General features: G+C 33.6%; 2 protein-coding genes across 4 annotated transcripts in view; one reads left to right on the plus strand and one right to left on the minus strand.

Moving 5' to 3' along the window:
* LOC116345940 (glutamate synthase 1 [NADH], chloroplastic) overlaps window positions 1-7354 on the minus strand; it is a 35357-nt gene extending 28003 nt beyond the window's left edge. For 2 of the 3 annotated variants that reach the window (XM_031775746.1, XM_031775747.1), the window contains exon 1: window positions 7125-7351. The gene's annotated coding sequence lies outside the window, so the exon portion shown is untranslated. Of the gene's footprint in view, window positions 1-7124 lie in introns of all 3 variants that reach the window. The other variant, XM_031775748.1, reaches the window with a different exon arrangement.
* A 472-nt stretch (window positions 7355-7826) lies between these two features.
* On the plus strand, window positions 7827-9834 carry LOC116345690 (nuclear migration protein nudC). The gene is made up of 5 exons (XM_031775295.1): window positions 7827-8131; window positions 8198-8275; window positions 8445-8647; window positions 8905-9073; window positions 9165-9834. Exons 1-5 carry the CDS (start codon window positions 8057-8059, stop codon window positions 9606-9608), a joined length of 969 nt encoding a protein of 322 aa, XP_031631155.1. The 5' UTR covers window positions 7827-8056; the 3' UTR covers window positions 9609-9834.
* Window positions 9835-10177: the final 343 nt, after the last annotated feature.

Consider the following 10177-nt stretch of genomic DNA (forward strand, 5'->3'; position numbering starts at 1 on the left):
GTTTCGCCGCAACGATTCATTTCATACAAGTAATGTTCATCAGATTTAAGACTCAGAATATTCTACATAGATTGAGATTGACATTACCAAATCAAGCACACTTTCTGACCAGGAATGCCCAAGACGACATCACCTATTATAAATTTTGAATACCTTTTTTACTCTTTAATTTTGTTTTTCAAATTAAACCCCACCCTTTTAAACTTCAAAAAGTATTCGATATAGACTTTACAACATTGCAGCCGATGTTAGAGAATTTTTGTCCGGTTCTCCGAAAAGTAATGCAAAAATGAAAAAAAGGTTTGAATTTGTGTCGGGTCGACCTATCCGAAAGTCGATCGGATCACAGAATTTTTAAATGAGATGTCAGGCCATCAAATAGTCCATCCGACCCGTAAACACCTCTAATATGTTAGAGACGTTATTAAAAAAAATCGCAAATTTGAATAAAAACAATTCAATATTCGGTGGAATTTTCTGTGCTTCTAAGTAATGAATAAATGCGATAATCTGTTTGAATTGCGATCTGTAAAACAGACCAATTGTATACGATTTTGAATGAAATTCAAGCAAATGCATAATAAAGAAGAAGTGCAACAACAGACTAAACAAATTGATATGAATTAAAATTATAAACACTTATATTGCACAAGCGAATTATTCAATTCATTAGAATATAAACCGATACGATAGCGCACCGATATTTGCAGATCAACTATCGCCAATGTCAACAATGAGCTCAACAAGAAATTGTATATAAATAATTTGTTGAATTGTTTAAATAAATGTACGTGGATGAAATGAACGCATCATGCGTTTGTCGCGTGAGCCCAAGTATTTCGTGCATTAAAATTCCTCATTGTTGTTGTTGAGGAAGCAGCAATAGCTCAACGATACTTGCATCGTTCATAAATAGAATCACGTTATTCGTCTGTTGTTGACAGACTTTCGAAAAAAAAGATACCGAAATCATCTATATCACATACACATGCGAACCATTTTATGCGATCGACACTCGTGATTTGCGCCTATATACGATAAAACCAAATTACACAATCGCTGTGTGAAAATATACTTTACGCGGCGCATGCATTAAAAAACCGAAGCACCGCAAAGCGCAAAACTGTGAACAAGCCGAATAAAAAAAAAAAGAAGAAAAAAAAATAAAGTAAATGTTCTGGTATTGTTGATTGCACAAAATCGACAGAGATATAGAATAAAAGCAAAAATAGAATTGAGTTGAAGCCATAGCTTGAATGGATATACATCGAGATCGCAATAAGCGAATTTGGTTGCGGTTTGAACAGGGAATTTATTTTTATTGTGAAAAGTGAATCTGCGTATGAATGACGAAGGAGAATCTCTGTCTCTTTTTGTCTCTCTGCTATTTTTCTTCCTGTTCGCATATTTTTTTTTCATCGCAACCACCATTTGTCAATCTCGGTTTTTTTCGTCAAACTTATAAATCTTCGCGAAATTCATTTTATTATATCTTTAGCAGTACAAAAAAAAATCACACACAAATTATGTACATGTATGTATGTATGACATACTATATCTGCACATGCCATCTGAATGTGCATGATTATATCGAAATATGTGTGTGACGAAACGAAGCGTGCTCTCAAACCGTGTCTGACCGGAGAGCGAACAAACGGACGAATATATAATTAAGATCAGCTCAGATGTATTTGGAACTTGGTGTATGTAGGAACTTTTTCTATATACAATGAAATGTGCTCGCGCGGGGAAAAAAAACCAGAAGAATTAAGAGAAAAAAAAACAATACACGAGCGAATAACAAAATCCACAGACCAGACATTCTTCTATAATTTTATTTGTGTGTGTGCTTCATTTACATGTTTCGCACTCGTATCATCACACCGCGAGATGTAAATGCGCACACATGAACGGTCGCTTTTTTTTCTCTTTCGAAATCTATTTGAATTGCGTATTAGAACGTTGGCTCAAAATAGTGTTTCATCTCTTTTTGTTTGTTCTCTGAACAACGTCAAGCCACTCGAACTCAAAGCACACTCTCTTTCTCTAACCGACAACACCACCCTACATTGTCTGTCACACAACTAATCACGACAACAATTCAATTGATTCGATCAGTTTATCAAAGCGCATTCCTGTTGATTGTTTTCATTCTGGATTCTTGCGGCGACAATAAAACATTTAATCATCGAATGACTATAAACTACAAGGTTTTTTTCCGTTGTAAAATTTTGCATCTATAATCAAATCGAATATAAAAAACAAACTCAATTAAATCGAGAGTAACGGCACAATGCTTACTCATTTGTAATGTAATTTAATAATGTCACACATTTATGGCTACATATATACACCTATTTTGCTAATAGAATAGAAGAAAAATATAAAATGTGGAGAATTTCATAAAATCATGAGAGTAAGATGAAAAGAAAAAGAATGCAAAATTCAGCGACTTTTCAATGACATGTAAATCCAATTCAATAGTGCTCTCAAATATTCGTGACTCTTGTATAAGTACTTTTATCTCGCATTTACATAGAAATGCTCGAGCATAAGTCATCGCAGAAAAAACTGTACCGAATCGAACCAAAAATCACATACAAAATCGCATGGAAATTCTAGTGCGTAAAAATGAACCGTTGTTTGAAAGACGACCTTTTTTCGTCCCATTATTTACCGAAAATTATCTTAAAGGATCGAGTACTATCTGTCAAAATATTTCCCCCTATGCCAAGCGAAATTAATTCGATATACGGCGCTGATATAAATGTCACTCTGTCATTTCACAATAATACTTTTTTGGCTTGACAATATATAAGCTCTTCATTTAAAATGCATACACATTCAAAGTGAATCGTTGAAAAAAATATGTCATAAAATATTTTTCTAACATTTTTCATTAAAAAATTTATTAAAAATTTTTTTTTATAAAAAAATTAATTTGTTTATAAATTACAATAATTTCAACAAAAAATGTTTTATCGATTAAATAAGAATCCACTGTAAATAGTAATGACTAATGACAATGCGACACCTACCGTAAAAATGCAAAAAGAAACTTAGTGGTCTCCATTGTAGCATTTTGGTCCGCCATGACAGCATCTTCGTTTTACTTGACCAATCACAGAGAAGCAAAACGAAGATGCTGTTATGGCGGACCAAAATGTTACAATTCCAAATAAGTTTCCTTTTCTATTTTAACGGTGGGTGTCGCATTGGTATTACTTTTTACATTAGATTCTTGTTCAATTAGTTATGAAATTATTGTTATTTTTAAACAAATAAATTTAAAATATAGAGAATTTTTATGATAAACGTAAGAAGAATATTTTATGATATGTTTCTTTTTTTTACTCGACCGTTCAAAAATTATGCATGTTGAATGAAGAGCTTATATATTGTCAAGCCAAAAAATGTATCATTGTGGAATGACATAGAGTGACATTTACATCAGCGCCGTATATCGGATTAATTTCGCTTAGCAAAGGGGGAAACGTCGTACTCGCTCCTTTGAGAAAATAGCATTTATTTAACCATACATTTTCCGACAACGTTTTATTTGAAAAGAGATATCAAAGAAAATTAGATGTCATGAACATTTTTTGGTACGAATTTTTGGACAAGCGAAAATGATTCACCATTCAGAAGCAGTAGCCGAATTATTTTCAGCTTTTGGCATGCGTTCCGACAAAGTGAAACGAAGAGAAAATTAAAACTTTTCAAATATTCTTTTTGCCCTTAGAGTATATGACGAATTATAAATAAAAACTTTCAGTTTTATGTTTACACTATTGTAACGAAATATAGTGAAAAAGATACGATTTCACAAAGAATTGTAATTGGTTCATGTATTTGAATGTGCGAAATGGCAATAACCGGTGACCAGAATACTCGCACTGTTTTCATGTATTTTCCATGTGTTGGTAAGAGTAACGAAAACAATTGGTGCTTATTTGCAATGTCGTCGAATTGGACCATCTTTTCGAATGGAGAAAACTGTATTCGCAATCATCTAAATTTAATTGATTGTGTACATAACACCGAAAAGAGTGAGAAAAAAACAATCGTTCGCATGTGAATAAATGGATTTGCATGAGAAACCATGTCATTCGCATGTTTTTTTCCAGCAGAAGTTTAACTCGGTTTGTGATTTATATACGTGTGGCTTACATAATATTTTTTTTTCTCAATATAGAATCTTAACTACGAAAATATGGATAGAGTGATGTTTACATAAAATCAATACTCTTCGCTCTTTGATATTGTCTAAATTATATTTGATGTATGTATGGGTTACTGTGATTTCTAGCCTTTTTGTTCACGCAAAAAAAATTAATAAGTACATAATAAGAATAGAGAATAAACTCAAAAACATGCATACGCATATATAGGACCAAACCATTTTCTCCGCAATATCGTTCTATTCTTTATGCAAAGCCAGAAAATCAATTTCTCATTGGTGAAGTGAAGATTTCGCTGCTTGAGCGAGTGAAGTGGTTCTTTTTTCGGTTATTGTTTTTTTTTTATTATTGAAACTTTGTTCAACTTTAGTCATGTCAGCACTTCACAGTTTTCGATTAGTTAATTTCACTTTAACATGCTCAGGATAAAAAAAAAACGTATTCGTGCACCATTGTGCCAAACAATATTAAACGGTAACGAGTGTTTTGCGATTCGATTTTAAAATCGACAAATGGTTTAAGGTGTGTCTTTGTCAACAAGCACCGGATCGTGTTTCTTAATTTAACACAAAAGATCTGCGAGAATTAAATATTGAACGTCTTTGGTCTGAGTATGTCATACATTTGTTTCTTCACATATATAGTTTTTTCGTACGAAAACGATGAATAAAAATAAATGAAGAATGTTTCGGCGTAATGAGTTCAAATAACCATGCGATACAACGCGAATGGCGCACATATTGGTATGCGTATCTAAGAGACTTTGTGTTGCCCTTCATTCGAACCATAATTCATATGTCTTTTATGTTTTTGGTGCATTTCGAATGGAAATGCCAAAGAATATCCGATTTGATGGCGACAACGTCAATTTTTGACTGCCCGAAAAAGGAAAAGCTGCGTCATGTATTACAATATATATTATCGAGTTTCCTTTTGCTGTCTTTTACATATAACTAACAAGATTTATGTGTGTATATGTATGTTGAGCAAACCGCTTGTGTTGAATAACCGATGATAGCAAAATGTGATAATTGAAAAACTTCTATTCGTCCTTGAATGGACCCGAACTCTACTTTGGACCAAATGTTTCATGCATCAATTTTTCTCTTTTTTTTGTTGACTTACGAAAAAAATCCTTTCGAAAATCGAGCAGCGCTGCAACACACATGCATATACGCGCTTATCTGACCCTTTCGTTCGATGAAAATTGCACACATAGTAACCAAAGTGAATTGACGTCGCAAAAATTGATGCTAATAAAATGAAGCAGAGTGAACAAATCGTATTGGACAGCACCATTTGTGGTACCTTCTTCTAATAAAAAGGAAGAAAAATCGATGGCAAAAGTGACGGCCAATCAAATTAAAAAAAAAACTTAATTGATTGGTGTGTTGTCAAGTATGCATTTGAATGTAAATTTACAAATTGACGCGAAACCATTTTATATTGTTGTGCTTCATGTTTGTTTACAGGCTTAAAATGGCAATTTTCACGAATCGACCAAAGTATAAGATAGAAGGAAAAACAGACATGCTGTCTGACTTTAAAATAAATGTTCGGGAGGGATGGTGGTATAACAGCAATTGGATCCAGCACGAGTGACAGTGGCACAACCTCTCTTTTTGTTGTAAGGGTAAATTTTCAATTTTCCAACAGAGGCCTATCGTACCCACAAAGTTGTGTACACGCGCGCACATTTACACACACACATGCACCCATACACCTGCAAGAAAATCACATGCATATACACAGATTTATGACGTAATAAGAAATTCTTTTCTCTTTTATCGCATCCGTAATGACAACGACGTAGATGATGATGATGACGATTCACACTTACACCACACACTCCACACTGTATCAAATCATTTGCTTCAGCATTTCAAAACCAATTAGATTAGAATGAAAAAGAAAAACATGGTTCAGATGTGTGAAGACAGTCAACTGAAGACAGAACAATCATCACCAGTCAATCACCATTTTCTAATGTTGTTGCTTTTTTTCACTGACAGTTTTTTTCTATTTCTCTTTCATTCTCTCTCTGTCTTGGTGTCTGTCTCTTGGTTATTTATGGCAAAACCAGACAATTGAATTGGTCTGTTTGTTGATAGATAAGTGCACCAAGAATGATAGGTTGCATGGTTGTAGGAAAAAATAGAATTATAGAGGAAAAAGGCAGTCATAGAACGAGAGAGTGAACGATCATTGAAACTGAGACACACGAGTTTTTCACCGTTTATTTTTTCTTCTCTTCTATCTTTACTTCTTCGCTGCGCTCGCTGTTTCTCATTTCATTCGGTTAAAAAAGTGATTTTTTTTTTTTAAATAAATGCAATACCGTTAATAAGCACATACGCTGAAACTACGCTGCCCAACTGACTTTCGTTGTGTGGTTGATAGTGCATTTTGAGTTGAAAAAAAAAAAAAACGTTTTTGTTGAATGACAAAGTACACTTTGGCAAGCCTATAGTGGGTTCTAATCTCATCACCACTTTTATTTTTTATTCAAAATTCCATTTTGTTCGTGTGCTTCGTTTTCGTTCTTCTGATTATTTGTAAATTCATGCACGCGGATCGAACACAGAATTGAACAACTACTGAATGTAAATTTCTCTCTTATATTTTCTTTTATGTTTGCATTCATATTATCGATGTGGTCGAATGATATATATTTTTTTATCAAATGATAAGCAAAATTATTCTATAGAAACGATGAGAGTGTGAGTCGAAAACTAACGACAAATAAAATGAATTAAATAAATAATAATATATCGGCAAGTAATTTCCATGCAACAACTGTTATTGAACAGTTTCAAAATTTTTCACACGAAATTTTTTTCTTTCCTCTTCTCTCATTTCATTTTATTATCATGCGATTCTGAAAATTTGTAATATTTGAATTTGCACTTGATTCTGATTGCAAAAAGAAATGATTGTAATTACTTTTCGATAAATGAAGATGTTGAATATGTAAACTTTAACGATTCGTTTTTAATTGATACGATTTGTATTTTGTTGTTGATTAAATTTTGAAAGGTTGGTGGATGTTGTTTTATTTTTCTATTTATTTTAAAGAGATTTTTTTTTTTTTGATAATTCGTTAGAATTTCACGCACAAGAGAAAACAATTTGAACTGAACTCGTTGCTGGCTCGATGAAAACTGACTGCTCTCTCCTGCACGATAGACGCACGGAAAAGACGGAGAATTGGTGAACAGGCGCGAGAGAGAAAGAGAGAGAGAGAAAAGATGAAGAGAAGAGAAAAAAATAATTTCTTTTTCATTTCGTCGCTTCGTTGCGCTTATATGTCCAAGTTTCGGTGTGTGTACATGCATTATACGCTCTTGCTCTGTCTCTCTGTATGTGCTATGGCATATCAAGTTATCGATCGCTTTGCGCTCCAATGTATGTATTACATTCGTGCACCACTGTGTCTTTATCTCCTCTATATTTGCGTTTTTTTATATTCACGTCTGCGTTTACAATCTCTCTATTCGTGCACAATTCATTCGTCTATCGTCCAATAGATGGCGTAGATCACATTATTTCGTTCTCCGTTTAAAATGATAGCACATTGTCAATTTCATACATATATGTGTGTCGTTGTTACGACACACAGAACATTTTCGAGAAACGTCAAACGCTTTTAGCGATTCGTCAATGTGATTGTGTGAGTGTATCGTTCTATCCACATGTGTAAATCTTGTTTCTGTCATTTTTTCCAATAGTATCGAGAAGTTTCTGTTGTGACAACAAAGTACAAGTATTCAAATCGCAAACAAACACCAAACATACACACGGCCTTTGTCTCGTGAGTGCAGGAAAAAACACCCGGAAGATTTTCTGAAAAGTAAATTAGTTTGATATAAAAAAATATGTCGGAATCCGAAGAGCAATTTGATTCATTTTTATTGGCGTTGGCTGAAAAACACACTGGTGGTGTACCAGAGGTAATTTCATAAATCACTTTCGATTTTTTTAAATATAAAAATGAATTTTCTAAATTCATTTTTCAGATGCTTGCAACAGTCGCTGGATTCTTGGCTCGTAAAACAGACTTCTTTGTCGGTGGAAATGATGGTCAATGGCAAACGGTGAGTTTTTTTTATCCAATTGAATTTTTTTTCCACCGACATTCATAATTGAGGTTATGCGATTCGAAATGAAATCCTTTTTTGTTCAGATTGTTTAAAATGTATTTTCCATAAGAAAGCAATATTGATTTAATTGTGGTAATGTATAATTTTGTTGTGTGGTGTACAGTTGTTGCTAGGTATTTTCGAAGAGAAAGCTGGAAAAGCTCAAGAAGAGCACCGAAAAAAGCAAGCGGCTAAAGAAGAAGAAGAAAAGAAACGATTGGAAGCAAAACGACGCAAAGAAGAACTATTGAAAAAAGAAACATCAGCCATTTATGAGGTTACCGACGAAGAAGCGGCACGTCTACAAAAGGAAATCGATGACACAAAGTAGGATTATTAATTTTTTTTTTTTAATGTTTTTCTGCAACCCACAAATATTTGTGCATCCCATTTTTCGCACACTTGGTGCTGTAAAGGTAGATTTTTTTTTAATGTGGCACCTTTTATTGGATGACATCAATTGGTGCATAAATAATTATGGATATAATCAATCGCTATTCTCTAATCTTGTCTCTAGTAGAGATTATCTAATTCATAAATATTTCTAACCTAATTTTTGTGTGAAAATAATTGATTAAAAATAGGAATAAAGATGTGGCCGCTTCATTACCAGACACAGAGTTATCAAAGCCATTGGGAGATGATGCCGATAAAGAAGGAGATGATAAAGAGAAAAATCGCTTAAAACCAAATGATGGAAATGGCTGTAATTTAGAGCATTATAAATGGACGCAAACATTGGGCGAGGTTGAGGTAATTACATACTCATTCAATTAAAAGAACTTCCATAATTTAAAAAAAAGTGTGACGAAACTACAGCAAATATATTTGATTTATTACACAGTTGAAAGTGCCGCTGAACATAACGGTTCGTCCACGTGATGTGACGGTTAAAATAAGTAAAAAAGGTTTGTACGTTTGTGTGAAAGGTCATCAACCGATTATCGATGGTGAATTGCATGCCGAGGTGAAAACCGAAGAATCAATGTGGTTACTACAAGATGGCAAAACGATTGTTGTTAATTTGGAGAAATTGAAAGACATGAGCTGGTGGAGTCGTCTAATAACTACCGATCCGGAAATTTCAACGCGTAAAATCAATCCGGAACCATCAAAACTGTCCGATTTGGAGGGTGAAACACGTGGCCTAGTCGAAAAAATGATGTACGATCAACGACAAAAGGAGCTCGGTCTACCAACCAGCGAAGAGCAAAAGAAACAAGATGTCTTGAAAAAATTCATGGAACAACATCCGGAAATGGACTTTTCCAAATGCAAATTCAATTAATTCACAAACACACACACCCACATATGCACGCACATCAAGTTTTCCATTCAATATTTAGCCATTTTTTTGACAGACTGAATGAAGTAGAATACTGTATTTACACACATTTTCTGTGAAATAGAATGCATCTCAGCACTCACTCAGAGCTGACGGAAAAAAACAATACTTGAAACCGAACGTCAATAAAGTCGTAGTTCATTTGTTACTCTGCATTTATAACATAAAACTACTTTTTTTTATTTTCAACATATGTTCAAATGAAATTCTTAGGTATCATTGTTTTAAGAACAACGTTAATTACTCTTTAGGTTGATCAAAAATGGTAAACAAATTTGAAAGATTTTAATTCAGCACCTGAAATGAGTCGAATTGAACACCTACGCATCATCAATTTTCTATGATTCACTTCATTCATTTGAAAAAAATAATTGAATATTTTCACTAAAACCAATCAAATCCATAAATGCTCAATGGCCGATTTTGGAAGAAAGGCAACGATTTTTGACTGGCGCACACAATATGTATTCACGCTATTGTTTATGGTGTTTGTTGCTAACCAACAACCCATT

This window comes from Contarinia nasturtii, unplaced genomic scaffold, assembly GCF_009176525.2.
Source record: "Contarinia nasturtii isolate CC-2019 unplaced genomic scaffold, AAFC_CNas_1.1 Cnas_scaffold_1371, whole genome shotgun sequence".
NCBI lineage: Eukaryota > Metazoa > Arthropoda > Insecta > Diptera > Cecidomyiidae > Contarinia > Contarinia nasturtii.